Raw genomic sequence first — 25,887 nt, 5'->3', positions numbered from 1 at the left:
GGATTTATGCTGGATCAGAATTTAGAACCAACTGAAAATTATACTACTGATTTATTATTATTATTATTATTATTATTTTTTTTTTTACAGGACTTCAACAAAACACATGTTTTAGAACACATACTGTTGTTTGGGTTTTTATTCTTAGCAGTCAGATAAAATGCCCATGCAATGGGATTTTTAAACTCCTACAGCGCCCCCTGTAGGATTCTTTATTGTACATTACCAAGACATAGTTTATGCCCAGTCTCAATGTTAAAGAATTTCTTTGGATCATAATTTGGAACCAATTTAAATAGATTCCAATGGAACTTAACCAAATTAACCAAACTGAAAATCCTACAGTATCCTTGCTCTCCAAATGGATATTGTGTAGTCATTATCCGAACATGTTGTACTACTAGATAGAGAAAGGACAATAGAAAAAAGGGAGATAAAGATAAGGAAATCCTACTACTCTTTAAATCCCTTTACATAATACACATATTATTCTACTGATAATCAATCATAATAGTGCTGTTAGCAACTAGATCTAGTTTTTCATTTCAATTGGTTTATGTTAAAGCTGGTTCCAAATTATGATCCAGTAGGAATCCATTCTTATAGGATTTCAACAACAGTAATGCTTTAGACACTTAAAAACATTGGGAATTTGATTCTTGAGAAAAAAAAGTCTTATTATATCCTGGTTTCTTTTGACATTTACATAAAATTTCCAACTAGGGGAAAGTCCTGTATATGGTAATACAGGATTGAGAAATGTTTACTTGAATTACGTGAATCAAAGGCTCCACCTGCACTTACTAGACTGTGCATGACTTGATTCTGAAAGTCCTTTGTCCTCAGTGTCTTTTGGTGTACAGTAGGTTTGCTGTCTCCATCTTGTGGTGGTCGAAAATACAGGATTTAGAGAATCAGTATACAGTAGAGATTCAAAGATGCATGATGCAATAAGCCCCTGGTGGCAGTTGTTGTAACTTCAACATTATGAGGGATAAAAGCACATTATTCCATTAACACAGGTTCAAAAGTAGCAGTGCATTCTGACAAACCATGCTATAACAAACAAATAAAATAAGACAAACTTCTTCTTTTCCACTTTTTAATATGAACGGTAGTCATATTTTTTCATTATAATATCAAAATATTGTCAGAGTTTCTCAAGACCTCTATAAATAACATGGACGTGAATGTTCTACTTGACTTCTGTTTGTAACTGTTCTTAGCTAATTGATCCCCAATGCGTATTATACACCTGCCATGCCATATAGACCTGAATACAAAGAGGCCAGTACCACATTGCAGCTAAATACAGCTGTCAACTCCAGTTGTTTTAATAGTTCACCCCAATATTTGAGTTTGTTTGTTACACAAGCTGTCATATGGCTTCAGAATATAGCATAAGAGTCGTCTGGTCTTCTTTTATGGTGCTTTTTGTCTTTTATAGAATTTGTAAAGTATAACTTGCCATTCACTTAATTACATCAAAGAGAGAAGCCTAGACACTCAACATCATTTCTTATATTGTGTTCCAGGGATGAAACAACCTAATATTGGCTTGAGCGACATCAGGGTGAGTAAATGATGTCATTATTTTCATTTTGGGTGGATTAATCCCTTAATCCTGTTCTGTACACACAGTTTGTTTATTAGTGACTACTAATGACGCATTAAAAATTGCCAGACACGAATACATCTCAGTACGCCATATTAGTTTGCGGAAAAATAAAAAAACGCCAAACAGGCTAAACTGTTGGCATGTATCTTTACAGCTGTGAGACATTAACTATTGCTTGTTTGGAGTTGTAGGATTGACACTTGTATTGCGTACACAAATGGAACGATAATTTAGCTATTTATTTCTGCAAATAAATGCATTTATAATTTCAAAAACTTGGCAGTGTGAACGTGGCCTGTATGCATTCTTACCTTTCGTCCCCTGTTAAAGTGACGTTTGGTAATTCCCTGAAAACCTCTTCATATTGAATACATCATGCTTTAGCTGTGCTAGCATAGTGCTAAATGAGATTATTTAAAATACTACACTGTATTTGCAATGTACAACGTAATTGGCTTTGAATCCATTTCAACATCACATTTCTATATCATGAGCGTGCTGCCAAGCTACGTGCTAACTTGCCATATGGATGAGACACTACAGATGTTGCCACCAAAGACAAATAGACAATTTCACAAACAAGTTGGCTCATTCTGAAAAGCTGACGTATTGTGTTAATAAGTTCACATTTAGTTATTATTCTGGTTAAGTACAAGTTAGCAAAACTCATGAAAGAACACATTACGAAATGAAAGTTCCACTTGCTGAGTAACAAATCGTATGGACTGCAAAGCCCTTTGGCCCATATTCTTAAGCCTCTCTCTTTTCTCACCTGTTCTGGTTCAAGATGTCAGGTTAATGAGATTTGGTGTGTGTATATATATCTGCGCATGTCTGTACAGGAGTTATATTTGAAAGAGAAAATGGCAAGTCACAGTATAAGACAATGTTTAAGAGTCATCGAGCCATGTCAAATGGCTCCAGAAGAATACCCAGAATGCACAAGTCTGCACTCGGTCCTCCAATAAAGTTGGTGATTCTGTGCAAAAGAAGTCCCCGTAGTTAACCAACCAAGTGAACCTCCACCAAGCCATCAACAATTGATCTACATGCAGAGTTAATGAAGATGCTCGTTCAGTCACCATTGAGAAGTCAAAGATGAGTTGTTGATGGCATGGTTTGCCTGGCACTGAGAATGGTGATCGGATGCAAGGTGCTGTAAAGGTGGAGTGTTGTTTCACACTTCATCTTGTCCCACTCTTATTGGAGTGTTACGTTTGAGATCACTGGGTGAGGGAGGGAGCTGTTGACTGAGGTGTGTGAAGGTGGTGGAGTGACTAGGTCTGCTCTTCATCTCTCCAGAAGTCTCTGTGCCTCTATACTTTGGAGGAAGAGTCTGGCATCGGCCTTTAACTTTCGAGCCTGGATCACGAGGTGGAAGCCCTTTCGTTGCGCTTCCCATCAGCTCTGGTTTGGAGGGAGGCCGTGGTAGTCCTGTTGACTGGCTGCTCACAAGCTCTGGTTTCGAAAGGCTGCTAGCAAGCTCCGTTCTGGATGGCGGGCGAGGGAGCGCTATTGAATGGCTGCTCATAAGCACTGAATCCAGTGAATCGGAGACAGACATTTGGCTTTTAAAGGGCTTGGTTTTAGATGGTCCTCTAGAGACCATTAGGGTGAGCTCACTAGTGGATGGAGGAACTTTCTGATCGAAATGTGTGAATGTTGTCGAGTGGCTAGGTCTGGTTACATGTGCTTCAGCTTCTGGTCCTCCGTGTCTTGGCGGAAGGGTTCGGCAACGGCTCTTAGCCCTGGAACTTGGATCTCGAGGTGGAGGTTCATTCGAGTTGAACTCTTGGTGTCGTGATAGTGAGCCGGTTTTGATTGAATGAATGTACTGGTTTGAACATGTTGTAGGTGTGGTGGGTGATGCAGCACGACGGGCTATCTTAGACAGGGACTCTGAAGTTGTATTGAGACTTTCACAGGTCGAAGGTTGAGGCCTGTCAGGCAGATAACTGGTGGATGCGATGGGTTCCTCTGCTGATTGTTCCTCAAGCTCTTCCTCCTCTCCACTGGTCACCTTTAGTTCTTTCAACTCTTCATATGACTGGCTTAGCATTACTCCACTGCAGACAGGCAGCTCCTCCAGTGATCCTAAATCATTGTTAGTAGTTGTCAATGTTTGTGACTGGGTGCATTGCTTGTCTGCCTCCTCTCTGAGCAGAACATCCATCAGGAGGGTTTTCTCTCTCTTCAACTGCTCCTTCAGAGAACGAGGCACGTCTGGGATCAACCATGCCACCAGCATACTGAGGAACATGGCCAAGTTCTACAACACAACAACATACAATCAAACATCCAGTCCTATTTTACAGGAAAATTCTGGGATAAATACAACTTAAGTTTTAAACAATTTGGATTTGTTTCTCATAAGAGCGCAAGAAAACCCTTTTACAATAATGCAAGGTAGAACATTCATTAAAACATATTAGCTTTTTGGGGGATTTTTCATCTAATGTTGAACATGTTAATTAATAAATATTTATATTTTTTCAAAAATGTGGTTTATTGTAGTTTGACCCATTTTTGTTATTTAGCATATTATTGTAAAAAAATCCATTAACAAAAATTATGTGCCATTTTAATAAAATAAATATAAGAAGATGGATTAAAATGTATGCATGTTAAATTAAGAAATATTGATTAATTTTAAAGGACAATTCCAAATGATTGAAATGAAAATTGTGATGGGTTTAAAACAGAATCATGCAGCATTATTTATTAATTTTATTAGTTAGCTTTATTTATGCTTGGCTATACAGCATTTATATTGATTTTTCATTAAGAATTTGCATAATACCTGTACATAATAGGTAGATCCAGTTCTGGTTAAGCATTTATTTATGTAAATACCATCGGTGGAATTTGTGCTATATGCATATGGATTTCTTAAATTAGCATGTTCATCTAATCTTTCAATCAGATTTAAGGTTAATAGGCCAGTGCTGCTTTTATCACTTAGGTGACAGTTCTTCCGGCATCCCCCGCCTTCACTTTATATCTAGTATTTCAGCTCTGTTTTAATCTCCTACTAGAAGTACAAAGGCTGGGAAATTAAAGCTTGAGCCCCCTCAATGTAGAAAGAAAGCTAAATCTGCTTGCCTTTATCACGCAAAGATTATATTGACATATGAAGTCATTAAAATGCTTTAGAGATATCTACATTACAACCCTTCTTTGTATCATTGCATGGATATCATGGCCTTGACTTTATTATTATTTTAATGGTAAAGAGAGGTTAAGTTGTATTTAACTTGCAGTGTTCATTGAACAACAAGGAAAGCAGTTTAACAAAGACTGACCTGGAAAAAAATGACAAAAGCCAGGCGTGCAGCCAGCACAGACCAGTACTGTTTAGAAAGCTGATAAGACTCAGGAGACCAAGGTGGATCTCGATAGTCTTTGTACCTGTGAAGACGAATTGTTGTGGAAAAAAAACAAATGGTATCAGATGAAATAGGTGAGCAGAGGTTATGATGCATGTGTGCCGTGTGCACCTGCAAATACGGAGTTGTCTGTCAAAGTCGGTGTCATGCGGAGCAGTGCCAGGTTTAAAGTTGCTTGTGTTGAAATAAGCCAGTGTGTGGTTGGTATAACCATGCATGGTGCCCATCTCACTGTACAAATACTGATACACCATCCGAGGAATGAACTCAGATGTAAAGGAGATCACAAAAGCCTTGGAGTAAAGAGACGGAAAGAAAAATCTTAAAATCTCTGCACACAATGAGATAAATCATATTAAACACAGCCAGCAACTACATAAGTAAAAATCTTAACACTCACATTTGTAATGACTGCAAACTTGCTGATTCCACTCAAGATGTTATACCATATGCCTGGGAGAGGGAAGAGAAATATGTGACAGTGTGAACTAGATTAAGAGTTATGTTAAGTGTAACCATGAGTAAGACTGTGCATATCTGCTGCAAAAATTCATACCAATCTCTTTAGCACTGACTGCATCAGGCCGGCGTATTTCAGTGACGAATTTTGCCGCATCTAGTCGGATTTCAATGACATTATTAAGCAGAGCAAAGACTGGTGCCAGCGGGAACGAGGCCACAAAGAGTGTGACAAATCCATACTGAATAACTGCAGACAAGCAAACACACACATACGCCAATGTCCTCAATCAAACCCAATTCTTCAAAGTCATCGCAGACATACTTAAACACCGTCGCTAAACCTCTTCAAAGGAAAAACTAATTATAGTTTGTATAGAGCAGATGTTGGCATTCAATTTGATATTTTTGATATTTCTTCACCAATCCACTAGTGTTTCCCATACGGTCGTTTGACTACAGTGAAGGATTACATACATTACATCCATCTCACCCTGGAGTTGGGGAAACAGAATCCAACAGATGGATTGCTCCCAAATATTTCTTATACTAGGAGGTTCTGGCTTAGTGGTAGAGCATTGTGTTAGCAGCGCAAAAGGTTGTGTGTTCAATTCCCAGGGAACACATACTGGTAAAAATGTATAGACTGAATGCATAAATCTGCTAAATGTAAATTAACGTCTCTCCATATTGGTTGGGAAACAGTTTCTGATAGCTGGATTGCTCACTGTTGGATTCTGTTTCCCCCATGTGTCTAATACAAGGAGGTTTGCTTAGCGAAATACATTAAGTAGTTGTTTTATGCAACAGCAGTGGCTCTAGGCAATCACAAATCTTATTAAAAAAAATATGCCAAAAAGCTTCTGGGGTATAAAGTCCATAAATCGGTGCTCTTTGTATGAAGGATTTCTAAATTCAACCAAAAACGAATCACTCCAAGGCGTATTTAAAAAAAAAAAATGAAAAAGACTTTATTCACATGACTTTAAAAGCCAGTAAAAGCAACACATAATAAAGACTGATGAAGGCTTGTTATCCACAGCGCGTCGATGCACTTGTGTGTTGCTTTTAATGTAAAGCCATGTCAATAAAGGCTTTTTTCACTATAATTTTGAGTGCCTTGGAGTGATTCGTTTTTTTGCACAAACCTTATAAGTTGTGCAACATTTTTCATAGTGTGGTAGAAAATTGATTTGTGATGGTCTGAACATATGAATTAACAGTCATTTATAAAAATTAAATCATTTATTTTTACAGAACATTTGCACTGGTGTGAATGACTTTATTTGAAATGTGCATACTTATAAAAAAAATGTAAATGTAATTTAATAAGAACCAGATCTTGCTTTCAAGTTCGATAATTTCTCAACATAATTTAGACACAACACAGCTTCGTAGCTAACTAGTTGTCCAGGTAGAGTGCAAAGCCTAAAATTAATTATGATTGGTCAGTAGCAGCCAGAGAAGAAGTACATCATGGTGATGTCAAATGCCTTAAAATTATATTGTATGTTATTTCATTATTACAGTTATTAAAGCCAACTTTAAACAGCATTCACATTGTCCTTTCGAAATTCAATGGAGCAAATCATACATTTTGAAGAAATCTTTGGAAGAAAAAACACTGATGAATCAATGAAAATAAGACCAGGAATGTATAATAATAATAATTCAATAAAATAAAATAATAATTAATAATGTATATAAAATCGATTTATAATTGACTATAAAGAGCAACTCAAAAAAAACAAAAAAAAACATTTGTCAAGCCACAACACTATCATTACAGTAAAATAAGGTTTTCAGGTTGCTACAAAGCATAACTAATTGTGTTTTGGGGGTTGTAAGGTACTTAAAAACAAGTAGCACAATGAAAGTGATGCACCAAACGTTGCAAAAATTTGAGCATGTGGTATTCACCCATCTCCATGTACTCTGGGCTCAATCCCTCATATGGCTCCAGATCATAGTCCAAATCCCAGCGCTGTGGTTCTCGTTTAGAATCTTTGTCTTCCTCTTCTGCCGATCCATCTTTCTCCTCCTTATATGTGCGATACATCTTCTTCAGCTTCCTGTAGTGTCAACAGATTTGGCCGTGTTATTTTAAACATCTCTTCCATCACTCAATGTGCACTGTGTTGGTAATGTTAAACAGTGTGGAGAATTAAAATGTAATTTAACAAGAGAGTTAGGGGCTTCCTCTAATAGACTGGGGGTACATTGCAGAATCAAAGAAAATTAGCAGAGGGACCACGGGGAAGACTTTGGATGTGTGTATGTGTATGCAAAACACTTACGGAATGGCAATTTCAAACACATTATTCTGAATGAGCTGCTTTCCCAACATAATGATTCCCAGCTGAATACACACTTCAATAAGACAACCACCTGGAGAACACTAGACCAAAAACACATGTACATGCAAACTGTTAGTTGCACTATGCTAAAACACTGCAGACAAACATATTAGCATTTTAATAATTACCTCTTCCATGCGGAAATCCTTAAAGACATAAACATAGTCACCTGGACGACCGGCAAACCTAAATTACCACAGTTATGAGAGATATTTAACAAAAATGTCAATTGGATTAAACAATGTAACCCAAAAATTCAGCATTTTGGTGCTTAGACTCTAAAAAGCATATTACACAGGGACACACTATATTGTTAACATATAAGTGTACTGTTCAGCAACACAACACATATAACACACAGACAACACAAAACAGGTACTTATAGAACTGTAATTTGCATATTGAAATTTAGACATGAAATCGTAAAAAGTAATACATTAATAAAACGTAAAAAAAAAAATCAATTGCAAAAAATGTGTATAAAAAATGCATTCTTTCATTTGTACAACATAGGGCTTGTATAAAATAATTATATAAAAGAGTATATTGCATGAGTAATATATATATATATATACACCTTACAATAAAAACCCAGTAATTAACGTTAGTTAATTCATTAACTAACAATGAGCAATACTTTTGTTACAGTATTCATTAATGTTAATAATACTGTTTTTTACTAGTTAAGTCCATTGAATAATATTAACAAATACTTTTTTTCAGTTGTAAATGCAACTGACTGATTTCTTTAATATATTATGTATATGTTGAAATACACATGAACTTAGATTACTAAATGAGGTAACACTTTATTTTAAGGTGTCCTTTCTACAGTGTAATTATATGTTTAAGTACTGAGTAATATGAATTAACTACATGTACTTACTGCATGGTTAGGGTTAGGATATGGGTTGACTGCATGTAATTATGCATAATGTATTGTTATTATAATAGTAAGTATATGTAACATGTAACAAGGACACCTTAAAATAAAGTGTTACCCTAAGTTATTTTACATTGTTGGTTCATGTTTTACAAATGGAATCTTATTGTAATATTTTAACAATATTTTTGTTTATTTTAGGTTAAGATATTTGTGCCCTCTCTCTCTCTCTCTCCCTCTCTGTATATATATATATATATATATATGTAAATAAATAAGTGTTTTTATGAAACAAAAGGTCACTGCAAAGTTATATATATATATATATATATATATATATATATAGAGAGAGAGAGAGAGAGAGAGAGAGAGATAGATAGATAGATAGATAGATAGATAGATAGATAGATGATAGATAGATAGATAGATAGATAGATAGATAGATAGATAGATAGATAGATAACATTCTCTACAATGGACTACACAGGACAGACACACAACACTACACTACAGTATACAGTAAAGACACTAGTGTAGACACAACGCAACATACAAACACAATACTACAGTAAGCACACGACTACACTGCAACAAACTGGACACGAAAAACAACAACAAACTACATTATCATAATCCAATTATCATTGGCAACAGAACGTCACATTAGTTTGGTTGAGATGCCAATTTACCTGCCCTTAAAGAAGGCCACATAGAAGACAGGTGCGAATGCATTCATGCTCTTCAGTAAAAAAGCTTTCAAGATTACATGCTCCTCAAATGTTGATTCAGTCTTTGGAATCTCTGCAAGTATGACATCAACATCATATTCATAATAATCATCGGTAATGCATGATCTTTTCTTCGTCAGAGTCACACTTTTATCAAGAAAACAAAAACATTGAATCTTTTCTCATGTAAACACGCACACACACACACACACACACACCAAGCTCTGTAATCCAGGCCGCTATAGCGCCGTAGATCTCATCCAGCACCAGAACCACCAGCAAGTTGATGATGACAGCGGTGGTTGTCACGGTTACACGCACATTAGCCTTGGCCTCGTGATCAGGGTTCATTGACATAACAGCAAACACAATGATGCGGTAGAGAATCACACCAGATACAGCAGAGAACGTGACCCCAACCTGACAAAACAGATAAATGTGAATTTGTACTGTATAAACTATGCAACAAATGCTGTTATGGGGAAAGGTGCCTACCATAAGGAGGATAGAGGATATGTTGATGCAGTATCCTGGCAGCCTGTCTGTCCATGACAAAGACTCTGAGGCAAGCTACAAGAACAACAGGATGTTACTTCATACTCACCATATCAGCTGTGAATACACTAGCTACTGGAGTACCACAATCACATTTTGCCTGATACTGACAAGCAGTGATTAGGCTGATTTTGAGCTATTAGATCTGTGCATTAAAGTAGGACTTAATATATAGGCCGACTGTCACATTAATATTAATCGAACAATAAAAGAAACAAAGGAATAACTCAATGCTTTTGATTGAACTTTACGTTTTTTTCATTTGTATTGAATACAATGAAGTGATTTTTACATTTGATTAGTCTATTTGTTTTTCTTGAATGCTTCTTCATTGCAAAAAAAAAAAATGTTTTTAAGGTAAGTGTTTGCAAACAATGCATTTTAGCTTTTGATTATTAATATAGTGGTTATTATCAATAAAATAATTGGAGGACCTGTGTACTGTGTAGCTCAGTAATTTTTTTTTCTGATTCCAACAAGTCATAAATCAATTTGCAGGTTAAAATAAAATGAAATAATAATACAAGTAACTTGTTTTTTTTAATTTGCTCAATTTGACTCATTTTGCCAGCACAGGTCACATTTTTATAGTATGGCAATAACCAATATGTTGTCCCATACTATAAAAAGTACTATACAAAGAAAAATATTTAGTCAGTTAAACAGAACATGAACAGTGTTTACACTAATATCTATTCTAGAATTTTTACATGCTTCAGGTCAATCTGTGCATATACATACGTTATATAATGTTATATATGTACATTATGTACAGTCGAAATATGATGCTTTTGGGAATTTATGTAAAGAAATGAATCAAATAAAATATGAAAAAAAGAAAGAATAAAGGTATGTTCATGCCAAAAAAAAAAAAACTATAAAGATAACTATATTAGTGTCCACATCAACGTTTGATACGGTTTGCTTATTATTAGCGTGCTGCAGTTTTGTCATCTGTAGCTTTAAATTCTCAAGCTGTTTAAAGCAGGATGGATTCTGATTGGTTGTCAATGTTTTTATTGTAAAATTTAATGTTAAAAAAGCACCACATAATAAATTTTTTATCTATTTTTTATCTATTAATTTTCTTTACCTATACCTAAAAAAATGACATATTTAAAAAATATGCTAATATTGACCATTACCAGTTTGGCTTGGCCTCCAGTTATTCAGTTAAATAAAACTTAACACTGTTAAATGTTACTTTACAAAATCTACGGCTTTGTGCATCATAACAGGAAACAGTTTTGGACTTGCAATGAACTAATCATTGAAACTAAGTAGGGCTGATTTGATTGAAGTGCTAAAGTTAATGCACACATTCAACCCTCCCCCAGACGCACACTCATCAAATCTGAATTAAACACTACATTCTCTCAGGTACACACACATACACACTGAACATGTGTCTTTGATTAGAGGAAGGACACCACTCTAACTTGCGTGTTTTAATCCCGCTCTGACTCTAATCCTGAATAATCTAGTGTGGAATACCCAGAGAGGTAATCTGCTTTGAGTGCCGTGTGTAGTAAGTGTGTATGCTACAGATAGTGTTTGAGCGCATACGTGTGTTGTGTGTACGCACCGCAGGCCTGACACTGCGTACAAGGGCACAATGACAGTAACAAAAATCTGCAAAATCACATCAAGTGAAATTGCGACCAAACTGCTCATTTCAAAGGGAAAAAGCGCCAGCATTATCCACCGGTCTGAGTAATTAATTATCAAATTAATTCAATTGTCAGAAAGACTGAGAAGAAAAAGATGAGAGTGCTAATGCGGGGTGTGATAAGAAGAAAGACGGATATGAGCCGGGTGGGCAGGAGGGGTCCGACGGAGGTCAGGGCGGTGACCACTCTGTGATTGACAGCTGAGAACTAACTGCATTATCCCTGAAACCCCGCCTCTTCTTGTTAAGTTGATTAGCTTGCTCTCTCCTAGACAGACACACAGTAAACTCCCAAATTATCTCCCCCCTCCTCACCGGCGACTGCCCTCCTTTAGCAGACAGTAGCTTCTCTCTTCCTTTGTCATCCGTTCCTGCGTCCGGCTGGAACACAGAGCAGAGATTAAAAGCACTGCACACACACACTTCAATCTACCTGGAAAAATCTGCGTGCTATTCCAGGTATTTCAGCTCAGTGCAATTTTAAGCAATAATTACATTTGAAGTGAAAATTAAGACTTCACCATCATATCCTGAATTGATAATAGTGAATAAAAAGAACACATATATTTATTAAACAAAATATATAATTAAAATATGTATTTATTGGAATATCTGTCATACTTTTCTTTTTAGTAAACGTAATTTATATTATTTAAAAAATCATAATATGAATTTAATAAGAAATGAATAAAATTCAACTGGATGAGTTAAAGTTCCAAAAATGTGTAGTTCCAAAATGTTCAATAATAATAAAAAATTTATGTAATTATTACACATTTCAAAGATTTTATACAAATTATTAAATTAAAGTAACATTTCATTTCATGAGTTCCTTCAAATAAAATTAAATACATCCCTTCAGAAATTTTGCAAGAGCATTGTTTTAAGTTATCGTTAATGTTACTGCATATTCTGATATTTTTGAAAAATCAGATCTAATATGTGCATGATATCAGGGACTTGTTATTTCCAAAGTTTAAAAAATCATATAAATTATTCAAATTAAGGCAAGAAGACATGATATTATATGATTATTTTTATATATATTTGCTCTAAAATAGTTTTTTATAATTGCAATTGTTATTCTTTTTGGATTAAAATATATTTTTACAATTATAATTATTACTCTTTGTAAGTACAATCTTTATAAACTTACTATTATTCAGTAATCACAAACATTTGAAAATGTTATGGAGAATTATGGAAATTCATTCAAAACATAAGAAGCTAATAGTTTTGTACGTAATGTTTCAGTTTACCTCTTCCTTCTTCTTATTCTTTGCCTTCTTCTCTTGTTTCTTAAGAAGAAAGTCCTCATATGCTGGTCGTAGCTCATTCTGTGATACAAACACACACACACACACACACACACACACACACATCAAGCTCAGTGATCAAGGACTCCAAAGATGTCAAAAAGCAGCAAATCCCACATCAGTTCCTTAGACATGCATAAGCAAGTCTCCATAGAAACAGGATCCACAAACACATGCACAAATAGAAATAATTATCTTGTTCCACATTAAATCATTTTCTTGTCTGGAGGCAAAGACGCTAGTATAATACAAAACTGCAAGTTCATTAAAAAGCACGTAACCCACAGGGCTTTTCTGGCTTACACGTTTCTTTAGTAGACTCTATCTGCCAGACCAATATCCTCTATAAGAGTGCTGTATAGTTCGTTGAATGCTTAAGATGATATATTTATGACACAAAGTGTGTTTCAGCCAGACAGGTAGCATTTACAACTTCACAAATAAGGTTGTGAGAATCTGTTAAGAACACTGGTCAGGATTATGGCATCGAGGTTAATGGTGTAAAATCACGGTAAAGGATTCTTTGACACACAGGTTACTACAATGTTAATCCAATATAAATCTCCCCTCTTCCTATGAATTCAGGGTTGATTCATCAAACAGCATCACCATACACGCCGATGCAAAATTGACCCTCCTGCTGCGCAGAAAAAGGCAAAGGGAGATGGAGCAATGATGAGGGTGGGGGAAGTGTGAGGGATGCGGAGAGAAATATGGTGTGCCTTTGAGCGTGTCGGGAATCATATAGAAACAGAGATTGAGAAAGAGAGCAGGAGATAGGTTTACCTCAGCCCTTTCCTATCGGTGAGCATGAAAGCAAAGAAAACATAGCATTAGACACAGGTTTGCACTATTAAACATGGTGCAATTGAAGTTCATTATCGTTCACATTAGCATGTAGCTCATGATCTCCATGGCATTCTGTTGAGAGCGCAGACCTTCATCCACTCAGCTCAATGCTTTAAGCAGAACACAATCTCATTACTCACACATGTCCTTTCACACTCACACACACACACACACCATCGTCTCCCACCACACGTTTAGATTGAATCAGCTCCCAGGTGAACGGTTCAAACCCTCAAGAACAATGAAGTCTTGAATTTTCACTAGAGAGAACTAGCTATTATTTTGGATTATGTTTAGCAATGCTTTATGAACTGCGTTGCTGCGAGTTTGTTCTGATGCTCATAGGTGAGATTCTGAAGTGGTTTTTAAGAAGGCAGCTATATTGGAGGTTATGTATAACAATCATTATATTACAGTTAGGAAGTCATGCTAGATAGAGGTGCATCGAGGTTGACCTATATGCTTATTTTACTTTTTTTTTCAGCAAGGATGCATTAAATCAATCAACAAAGAGAGTTCTATTGCAAAACAATTCTATTAATTAGAAATAATAATTGCTGTTTAAAAAAAAAAAACGTTTTATTCATCAAAGAATCCCGAAAAATGTATGCATGCATTAAATCAGTGTATTAGAATGATTTCTGAAGGATCAGGCTGGAGTAATGATGTTAAAAACTCAGCTTTTCATCACAGGAATAAATTATATTTTAAAATATATTCAAATAGAAAATAGTTGTTTTAAATTGTAGTAATATTTGACGATATTGACACGTTTGATGAGGTTTTTGTCCAATCCACTGTTCTGTGCAATGAGACAATGAGAATGTCCCCTTTTACACAGACTGCAACCAACTAGCAAGTAACAAATCTTTGCTCATGGCTGTGCCTTATTTATATATATGTAAAATTAGGATTATTAGGATAGAACAATATTTGGCCGAGATACAACTATTTGAAAATCTGAAATTTGAGGGTGCAAAAAAATCTAAATACTGAGAAAATCTTCTTTAAAGTTGTCCAAATGAAGTTCTTAGCAATGCCTATTTATAATCAAAAATTAAGTTTTGATATATTTACGGTAGGAAATTTACAAAATACCTTAATGGAACATGATCTTTACTTAATATCCTAATGATTTCTGGCATAAAAGAAAAATCGATAATTTTTTTTTGGCTATTGCTACAAATATACTGACTTAAGACTGGTTTTGTGGTCTAGGGTCACATATATATATATATATATACATATGACCCTTTATATATAAATTTACATATATATGTTGTGCTGTCCAAACTCCTGTTTTTTAAAATCAGAATTCTACTCAGAGAGCAGAATTTTTTAAATGATGCAGTCAGCAATTTAACATCTTTGAAAGTCTGATTTTAGGGCTGCCGCTATTTGATGATGAATATTGGAAGTGTTCTGCGACTTCAAACATGTTTCTGGTATTCTGAAATGCTTGGGACTTTTCTCACCTCATCGTCTTCCATGCCTGTCAGATCCCAGCTGTGCTGTAAACATCGCTGCCTCCTCTTCCAGTGTTCTAGAAACACTGCCGCTAAACACACACACAAACACACACAATTATCACAACACTATATATTCCTCTTTACACCACCTTATTTCTTCTCAATATATCATAAATGTACAGTAATCACATAGTTTTTCATCAAATGCACATATTCATACAGCTCATACCCCAAAGGGACATAAAGATGGCGAAGCCCACGGTGGCGTGGTTATCAAACAGATAGCTGGTCCGCGCCGTACTGCAGATACTGCTCAGCTGCCAGTAATCACACACACGATCACATAGAGGACACATGGTGAAATTAAGACGCTCATCACACATCTCTTGACTGAAAGAGAGGGAGAAATTCATTACTGATTATATCACAAACATTCACTGCCAAAAACATTTATTTTCTTTGAAAAAGAAAAAAAACATAAAAACTCATAAAACATCCCTGGAAAATGGGAAATTAGCTTAATAAACACACAAAATAAAGTTTTAATGAAAATATGTGCGGGTCATATTCAGGATTAGGGCACAGAAAAATATTTGTTTGTTAAAAAACATCAGAAGTTAAGGCAAAGACCTCATCGTGATAGAAAAGCAAACGTGAATGTGTTTACCTGGGCACATTGGTGTCTACGGTGAAGCAGCCGTACAGGAATACCGCGACTCCTAAAGCCGAGGCTGGAATCAGCAGCTGTGTGTACACTCCCAACCAGGCAAAATACAGGCCAATCTTCTCTCCAAAGTACTTCCTTTAGAATACAGGTTAACGGGTTACAGAACTGTTATGAATTTGACAAGGTAAACCACCTCTGAACACCAGCACATTCAAAAAAACAATGACTGCACAGAATATGAACCTTACTATTGAAACTGAATGCCATTCACAAGTTTTTCACATGCTCCAACACTTGTATATTAATTTATTCAAATATTTTGGCTATTTTGGTTATGATTGCAGCAGCTACAGTCTGTTCCAGAGCTTTTCCTCATAATCAGCTCAGAATATTTCAGTTTGCAGACTCCATGTGCGCCAAAAGATAAGTATACGTTTACTAAATAGTCTTAGTATTGTACTGTCAAAGACATACTGTCTGCTATTCTCAGCATGCAAGCTGTACAGTGGGCATGTTTTTAATATTCATGATGTCCAGGCGGGCATATTAAATTCACCAGATGCAAAGCATCTTCTTTTAATCAAAAAAAGCTGAATTGTAGCACATTGCAGGTCATTTTTTCAGGTGCTTTGTGACCGGCCAGCCAGGTGAAATCTTGAAAATGAAAAGAGACACATCGCTCCTCAACGAGCCACGCGATTTAAAGTAGAACTATTTACAGCAGGCCACAAAAATAAACACACACACACATCTGACAGTTCTCAGAAAAGAGAACCAGTTAATAACCATCAGTGTGCTGAATTGCATCTTTCACAGAACCAGATGGTAGGGATGAACATCGTGTCTGATACCTTATAAGGTCCATTGGCTGATATTTGCAGCAAGCACCATAATTGGCCCATTCCTCATGCAGCATCTGTAATACAACCAAATATGACTCATTACTAGGGATATAACGATATCAAAATCTGATGATACGATAATGTTGCGATATGAAGTCCACGATACGGTATTTATTGCATAATTTAAAATAAAATGAAGAATTGGGGGAAAAATAAAATTTTGTACATTTTAAAGTTAAGCTATTCTATCTAATGTTGAGAGTTCAACATTAGAGGCTGCAACCCATGTTCTTAATTAAGAAACTTAAATTAGAAAAAAGTCAATGAATTGTCTTGTACTTGAACTTTAAAGGAGACTCAACCCTCTTTTTATTCAATATACTGTCTCAGTCTAAATTACATTCACACTGGTGTTTTAGGAAGCCAAACAAATTACAATATAATAATAATAATAATAATAATAACATTAATAGCCATATATTGTAAAACAGTTGCACTGTAAAATAAATTAAAATGTATATTTCATAGGTATATTATTTTTGCTTTACACTACAGTAGGGAAAATACAATACTTCTTTCCTTCTTTCTACACTTGAAAGAAATATTTTGAATTTGGACTTCATTTAAACCGCTAGCTGTCAGCAATTCATATTGGACTTTTAAGCTTTTATTTTGGTTGAAATGGCAGTAGAGCTTTTATTTTGAAGGAAATTATTGTTATTGATTGCAATATTTCGATATTGATAATATCGTTGCATCCCTACACATTACAAATCCTTTCCATCTTCTTAGAGATGACACACACGAGTATATCTTACAGTAATAAAAAAGCTTATTATCATTTTATCATAAATGTCACCGTGTGACAGGACTCACCTGTCTGTCGTTGCGATTCTCTTTATCTTCTGAGCTGTCAAAGTCTCCCTGCAGCAATGACAACACACACAGAGCTCTACCCAAACCACATTACATATTAACACTTAACTAACAGGCGAATTATAAATCAGCTCTATTAATCTGGGTGCAATGCAAAACTTACATCATGCAGAGGGAAGGCAGAATCATAAACCCCTTTAGCTAGCAGTGATGAAATACCTTGAGGCAGAAAAGAGATGTCAAATTGACAGTTTGACAATCCAATTTAAAAGTGTATGGTATGTGCAGAATTGCCATCTCAAGGAACATACCCATAGTTTGACAGGTCTTTGTGCAGGCGGTGCGCCTCAGAATTTCATAAACCTATGCAAAAGTGTGTTCGCAGCACAATAATACATTAAAAAAGCAGTCATAAATTAACACAATAATAGCACACGCAAACATTAACATTTCATCTATTACTATCTGGGCACTATTTCAATATAATGAATGTGGACTCCAAAATTACTAAAAAGCACCATGAAGTGTCATAAAAATGGCTCAATATGAAATGTGCACTTAGTCATAAGATATATATTGAAAATTACCATTTGCATCAAATTTTCTCCTTTTGTGTTCCACAGCAAAATTAACCATTAGACCAACATAATTGTAATTTCTGGATGAACTGTCACTTTAAATCTGTTCTAATGTGTCCAGATGTGTATAATCGTCTTGTTTCGTTATTACTGATACTTACAATTCGACCTCGTATTGCATTGCTGAACAAGCTGTTTTTTCGACTTTATATCAAATCTGCAAAATAAAAGACAACCAGTTAGGCCAACATATGGGCTTGCTATTTGTAAATGCTCTTTTATGACACTCTGGCTGTCTGCGAATGCTGGCACTCACAGGTGTAGCTTGTCTCTGCTGAACGGTTGGGATAGCACCCGTATGCGTGGGTTTTGGGGCTCTGGTACGCCTGGCTGGAATGGCTGATTGATCTTCGCCCAAAACGAGCTTATTACACCCATGAGCCCCGTCTTCTCTTTCAGCTGATATGTCTGGAGGAAGAACAACCAGAACAGAACTGAAATTAAACAGAGGTTAATCCATTTATATCGAGACGAGACACACTAGAAGTCAGGGTCAGACGATTTAACACCACATGTGTGGAATGGAAATATATCTTGTTCTGCGGGCAAACAAAGCACATGGGATGTGGGTCCATATGTCTCAACAGCTAATCCACCATCATCAGATTATATCATTCAGAACAACTCACCACCTCAACCAATAAATCATTCTTTCAGGATGTCACTCTAAGCCAAATTTAAATGTATGGGAAAATGTGACGTTAACAATCATCTTAGTATGCAGCGTATGACAAATGCCTCTTGCAGGAATTTGAAAACATTTTACAAGTAATCGGCTTGTTGACCGTGTAATCAGATCGCTTTTTTTCCTCTGCAGTGTTCAGACTTTGAGAATTGACTTTTGGCATTACAACTGCCCTTAGACTACACCAACCCAGAGCACTTACAAAGATCATCATGGAGCCAAAGCGCTTAACACCAAAAACATGACACTCTTGGGCTGTGCCAGTGTCCACAGTGACTGCTGAGTCTCTGAACAGCTTGGATTGACACATTGGGCTCTCATTTGAACAGAACTGTTTCTAATCATTGGCATTTGTTTATTTGTCAGTGCAGTCTGTACCAGTACAACACTTGAGGAAAATGTCAGGTCATACTTATTATACATACGTGTATATAAAATATATAATGTTTTAGTCTTTCAGATTTGCTTTTATGGTTATTGAATGGTGTTAACCTTCACAGTCACTAATACTGGTCTAAATATTGGTCTAGAAAGAACACTGCATATTTTAGAATAGAAGGAAAAAAATGACTTTTATAATTTGAGACAAAATATAAAATAGGTCTGTGAGGCGTAATGAGCTGATAAATTAGTAGGAATCTATTCATTCAGTCAATTCAATTTATATCAATAAATGGGTGAAAATATACATGATTTGTTTTTAAACAAGTCTCTTATGCTCACCTATGCTACATTTATAAAATAATTGTAAAATGTTACTACAATTTAAAATAACCAATAACAAAATATATTTCAAAATGTAATTTATTCTTTTGATGCAAACACTGAATTTGCAGCATTATGACCCCAGTCTTCAGTGTCACATGATCCTTTGGATATCATTCTAAAATGCTGATTTGCTGCTCAAGAAACATTTCTGATTATTATCAATAATGAAAATAGTTGTGTTGCTTAATATATTTGTGCAAACCGTGCCACTTTTAAAAAAAGATTATTTGATGAATAGAAAGATCAAAATAATTTAATAGAAATAGAAGCATTCAAATGTCTTTACCATCACTTTGGTCAATTTAATGCATCTTTGCTGAATACAAGTATTAATTTAAAAAAGAAAAAGTTGACTGTTGATTTTAATGGAAGCATTTTGGTTTTAATACACTAGCAACACAAGGTTGTAGGTTTGATTCTCAGAAAACACATATAACATATCTTATTAAAGATTCTGACGAATGCATGCAAGTAAACTGTGTATATTTGTTTCTATGGTGTTGTTAAACAGAGTAAACGGTAAACGGAATCAGAACATGATGCAGACCAGACTCAAACCTAGGTCCCTGGGAGCTTTATGAGCCTCACAGATCACTCACCACATCAGTGCTCTGACACATCTTTATATTTTATTCTCAAATGGCAACCTTTTCATGTTTCTTTTTCCCTTTTATAGTAACTCACCTTTTTAGTCGGCACTCTGATCTTAAGAAGTTCTGCCTCACGACTGAGAACGGACCAGGGAACATGGAGACGGGTAAACCGGACCGTTCTCATCTTGAAAGAGAATTGGAGAAAAAAGACAAGAAAATTAGTTTGAAGAGTAAAAGCGCCATTGAATAAAGCAGTCAATTTTGTTTGCAGGATGCAACTGAAAATTTGGTTCAAGATAAGGTGATTGGTGCACACTCACACACACACACACACACACAGAGAGAGAGAGAGAGAGAGAGAGAGAGAGAGTTTAAGAAGCAGCTGTTACTAAAATGGTCTAATTCAGCGTGGATGAATGACACACACACAAACACATCAAACACAAACACCTCTGGCAATGAGGATCAACCATAATCTGCCTTTAGGCTAGAGACAGCGGCACTCAAATTTAATCCACACACCCCCAACAATCAAACGCACACCCACTTCACAGCTTCCACTCAGGATTTCACTCTCACCAGTCAAACTTTATGCTAAAATAAACCCTGGGGCCAATTTCAGATCTGTATAGACATCGGACATAGGAACAATGCCTTTGCACCTTAGAATTAATTTACTATTATAACTAGTTATGCAATATCAAAAAACACTTACAAAATTATTTGGAAATACACAACAGTGTATTAATTTATGCAGTTAATTAAAAACACTGAATTTAAGCATATGTTTTCATTGCATTCATTGCATTATTATTATCAAGTAAGCAAAAACTTAAAATAATGGTCCTAAAAATAGGCTTTATTTTCTTTATTCAAGATATAATTTCTTTTAGGTTGAAATATCTAGTTGTTTCTTAATGCATAAGCATGTAGTTTATTTTAAGGTATACTCAATCCTGCATAATAATAGGAACTCTATTTGGATTCACAAGGGTATTGCTTGAGTATAAGCTTTTTTTTGTGGAAAAAAGCTGCATGAGTCAACCAATCTACTCCTATTCAGAAATACTAAGCTCTCCCTGCTTCAACTTGGGAAAATCCATGATGCAGGGGGAACCGATCATCCCTTGTGACAACCTCAGTTGCATCTGTCGCAAATATATCGCTGGGGCCACCACTGCAGCATTGCAGGAAAGCAAAGAAATGCTTTTTGGCATCTGTTAACAAGTATTAAAATATGCTGCATTGCTTAAAAATAAAAAATAGCTCCCCCTTCAAAAAAGATAGACTTTTCTTGGTGTGGGAGGGTTTGGGCTTTTTCTAAACTGGGTCTCCAATTCTTAAGTTCCAAGGTCACCTTGGGAATCTCTTGACTGTGTTTATTCTGTTAGTATTAAACTCAAAACTGAGCTCATCCCTGATTATTCATGGCTCAACACATGAGACAATGATACATTCATGTGTTTGCCAGAAAAATGATATAGAGATATGCATGGTCGAATGTTCAGAATATACTATGCTACTCAGACTCATTTTGTAATATGCATTTTTGGCTTATTTTAAGCACCATTTTCATTATCTGATTAGACTGATTGAATTAAGGACTTTTACAAAAAATGGATTTTGGCATTACAATGGATTTAAATAAATGCAAAACAACCCCTTTTATTTTCCAAAAATGGTAACTGTGTCAACAACACATGTGAAATTACACACACAACTGTTCAAATGTTTTGGGTCAGTAATTTAGTTATTATTTAAAAAAAAAAATTATTTTATTCAGCAACAATGCATTACATTTATCAAAAGTGACAGTATGACGTATAGTGTAATAATGCAAAGTCTATTTGAAATAAATGACATTCTTTTAAATCAAAGAATCCTGAAAAAAAATTATCATGTTTTTCACAACAACAACAACAACAAAACTTTCTTGAGCAGCAAATCAGTATATTAGTATGATTTCTGAAGGATCATGTGACATCAGTGAATAAATGATATTAAAAAGTATATAAAAAATAGAAAACATTTATTGAAAATTGTAATCATATTTATTTTTACTGTATTTTTGATTAAATAAATGCAGACTTGGTAAGCATAAGAGAGTTTCAAAAAGATTTAAACAATTTTGAATGGTAGTGTATAGATATAAGCAGATCATATGACAATTTACAGTTTAAAATGCTGCATAATGCATTGTTTCTTACATATTTAAGAACTAAAAATAGTAGGCAGTACAGTACTTAGTTGGCTAACATTTTAGCAATCGGAACATAACTATGCACACATCAACACAAACCTCTTTGTCATGTTCAATCTCCAAGCCTTCCTCCTGAAGTCCTCTTTCAAATTCCTCCCTTATTTTATCCTGCAGTTTGTTGGCGGGTTCCATTGCAAGCCCCGCCTCCAGGACTGCCTCCAAAATATCGCCCTTCGTACTCCTGCGTGAAGGGGTGGGGCTTTGAGATGGCACGTTGCCGTTAGAGACAACAGAGTGGCGGTGTTGGGACTGACGTCTCTTGCAGTGATAAACAAGAACGTAGTCCACTCTTCTGCGGCCGTCTGCAAAACACAGCCCTCCTCCTGGACCAGGACCCGGCTCCTCCTGAAAACACACACAAGCATTTTTCAGCTCAGTAACATCTAGACACATCTGCATGGCTGCACAGCGAAAGCTGTAATTACAGATTCCTGGAGCTCTCTCAAAGCTGCATAGCGTGTAGTTGGCACTTTCAGCAAAAAAATTTGGATCTGGGTCATCCACTGATTGGCTGGTGGTTCAAAGCTTTTAGATGTTTCCTGTCACACTCATGTTTGATTTGAATTCTGCTTTTGAGCAAGGTGCATAACTAGGACGGTCCCTGTGGTTTGCAAATTAATGCATAAAACTGTTATCTGACATTGCGTTTTTCATAATATTCTCTTCACACTACAAAATGATCCCGAAAAATTGTATAATTAGAAAATAGTTAGAAGATAATATATTTTACCCCAAATAAGAGCAAATGAAAATGCATATTTAGCAAAAAGACATTTACAGACTTGCACCCCATTTCCCATAAGCAAAAAAAAAAAAAAAAATTAACTATATTTGTTACGGTAAAGCAAAGAACAACAAGTTTATTATATGCATAAATATTTAATTTATGCAAATAAGATTTTTACAAATATTTTCTATTCTAAAAAAAAAAAATATATAACTAAAAGGTATTTTAAAAGTCTTTTTTCTTATATATGAGTTTTGAAGAAAAAATTAAATAATAAAAAAAAGTTTTAGGGGGAATATTTACCAGTGTCTGTCCTTGGGAGAATTTTTACTGTATGTTAAAGAACTTTATAATAAATATTTAACTGATGCCATTTAGTAGATCTGTTTATTAATTTTTTAAATGCCTTAATGCAAATTCTGATATCTTATTTCTTTAATTTGATTTAAAAAAAAAAAAAATGTGAAGGTTGCAACAAAGCTGTTGGGACCTTGGAAAGTTTTTTCCTCCACTGGAAAATGGATTCTCAGACTGTAACTGTCAAGTAGTGGTATAAATTTTTCAATGGTCGATGCCAATATAGAGATTTTTTTTCCACTGACTCCAACCCAAAATCTTTGTGTAACCAGCTTACAATTGCAAAATCACTGCATTTTCTTATGTCACCTTACTTGACCCCTGTGGGGTCTCTGAAGCTTTTCCAGTGGGTCCATTGAGAAGATGCACATAATTAATTATTCTATACATTATTTAATCTAATAACGTCAATTAATAATTTAACATAACATTCTGTAAAAATAATACCTGACTTTGATAATAAACAACATTTCATCTTTAAGCCTGCATTATACAACAGAAGTCACACACCGTATCCTCAGCAATGTCGTTGGCATCATGCCCGCCACTGGCCATGCCCTGCTGGCCCAGTTCAGAGATATCTCGGGCAAGACAGCGTAGTTTCTCGCTCTGTATTGAAGAGGACTCACTCTTCACAGCGGAAACACGCATGCGCTCAGGGGCCCCGTTCCAATTTTCTGTTAGATAGAGATATTGACAGGTTAATTTTGATGTCTAATACTATCTTACTGAAAGTCTTCTTTTATGGCATTTTTCTCTTATGTCAGTTTCTTTGTGTCTGCTTTGACAATATTGCATGCAAAACAATAATGCAAATTAATTGCTTGAAACTGAAATATAACTGTGAGAGAGAGAGAGAGAGAGAGAGAGAGAGAGAGAGAGAGAACGCATCCATTTAAAAGTAGAGACTTAAAAACCTTTCAGAACCAAGGACAGCGACATAATTGAAGGCTGTGTGTCAATGCAATGCTCAAAACCTGTAAAACTGACCCTGATCACACAAACAGCGGCACTTACACCTCAAGGCTTTCTAAAAATGTTCACACCTGACTAACGCGTCACTTAAATATGCCTCATGCCTTCAGGTAAACAAACACAGGGATTCATGACTCTTAGAGAAAGCTATAAGCGCATTTACACCACCTGACCAAAGCATGCCTCACACCACAGTCTATTTGTGCATTTATTTCCCAGTGCTTTCATATCAAATAATTGTATCGACAATGTCAAAAGAGAAAAAAGATTATAAAGTGTGTTTGATTGTCATGAGAAAACAACACATGTCGTCAGATTGCGCTTGAAATAGATCCAGCTTATTGCCCCAGCTAATTATACAAACCCCCTCCGACACACTGAGCCCTCTCATTGTTTTCCAAAGCAAAGGATGAATTCTAACACAATTAGTTACAACGTTAGCGAGTGTTAAAGAGTGGCAGCCCATCTGAAGGGGCAAATAATGGCGTGCGCCTCATTGCAATTAACGTCAACGACCAGTTTGGTGCCACTCAAATATTCAGTTTTAACCACATCAGACTAATGATATAAATGCATGAGTACATAAATGAGTACATGCATTTGCAACAGTTGAATATAAAACGATAACCAAACAAGCCAATTTATTTAAGTGCCAGTTGCACAGACATACAGCAAATGCATTTTCCCGTTGGCTCGCACTCAAACAACAGCATCAACAAACAACATCCACCAGAGTGCTAGGACTGGTACTCACCCGTGGCAGAGGGCGACCTGTTCAGTGCCATGTTCATGTTCCCGGTGATATGGTGGACAATCCGCTCGCGGCCCCGCGCAGCTTAACGCGCTCGTGCTGCTGCTGTTAATTCCGTGGAGCGCTCGAGACGCTCAAACTTCCAGCGCGCGTGCACCGAGAGAACAGTAGTGACACAACCTCACCCCCTCCCCCTCACACACACACACACACACACACACAGACACACAAGGTATCTCATACTATTCAAATACTGCATATTTGGGCATGCTACATATTTTAGTACTGCTTTTTGCATACTATATACTGAAGAACACGTGGTTGTCTTCATGCACCCTAATTGAATATGCATATACAAATATTATTTGAATGCTGTAGGGCAGGGATGTCAAACTCATTTTCACTGAGGGCCACTTCAACCTTACAGTCTCAAAGAGCCTTCATTACATTGCCTTTGTT

General features: G+C 35.8%; 1 protein-coding gene across 1 annotated transcript; it reads right to left on the bottom strand.

Annotated features, from left to right (window-relative positions):
• Window positions 1-1,091: 1,091 nt before the first annotated feature.
• On the bottom strand, window positions 1,092-25,597 carry LOC113118157 (anoctamin-1). Its single transcript, XM_074559969.1, is given in 28 exon segments — window positions 1,092-3,887; window positions 4,921-5,026; window positions 5,116-5,297; window positions 5,405-5,457; window positions 5,561-5,713; window positions 7,384-7,535; window positions 7,761-7,861; window positions 7,949-8,006; window positions 9,393-9,504; window positions 9,650-9,851; window positions 9,927-10,001; window positions 11,971-12,036; window positions 12,915-12,992; window positions 13,758-13,769; window positions 15,296-15,378; window positions 15,519-15,679; window positions 15,957-16,091; window positions 16,808-16,872; window positions 17,675-17,722; window positions 17,838-17,893; window positions 17,986-18,037; window positions 18,414-18,452; window positions 18,454-18,469; window positions 18,569-18,720; window positions 20,450-20,542; window positions 22,658-22,963; window positions 24,213-24,379; window positions 25,432-25,597. Coding segments are annotated over 28 exon segments (3,852 nt in total). The 5' UTR covers window positions 25,469-25,597; the 3' UTR covers window positions 1,092-2,795.
• Window positions 25,598-25,887: the final 290 nt, after the last annotated feature.

This window comes from Carassius auratus, chromosome 18 (genome assembly GCF_003368295.1).
Source record: "Carassius auratus strain Wakin chromosome 18, ASM336829v1, whole genome shotgun sequence".
In the NCBI taxonomy this organism is placed as follows: Eukaryota; Metazoa; Chordata; class Actinopteri; order Cypriniformes; family Cyprinidae; genus Carassius; species Carassius auratus.
The sequence above is the reverse complement of the archived record's forward strand: the minus strand, read 5'-3'. Positions and strand labels throughout refer to the sequence as shown.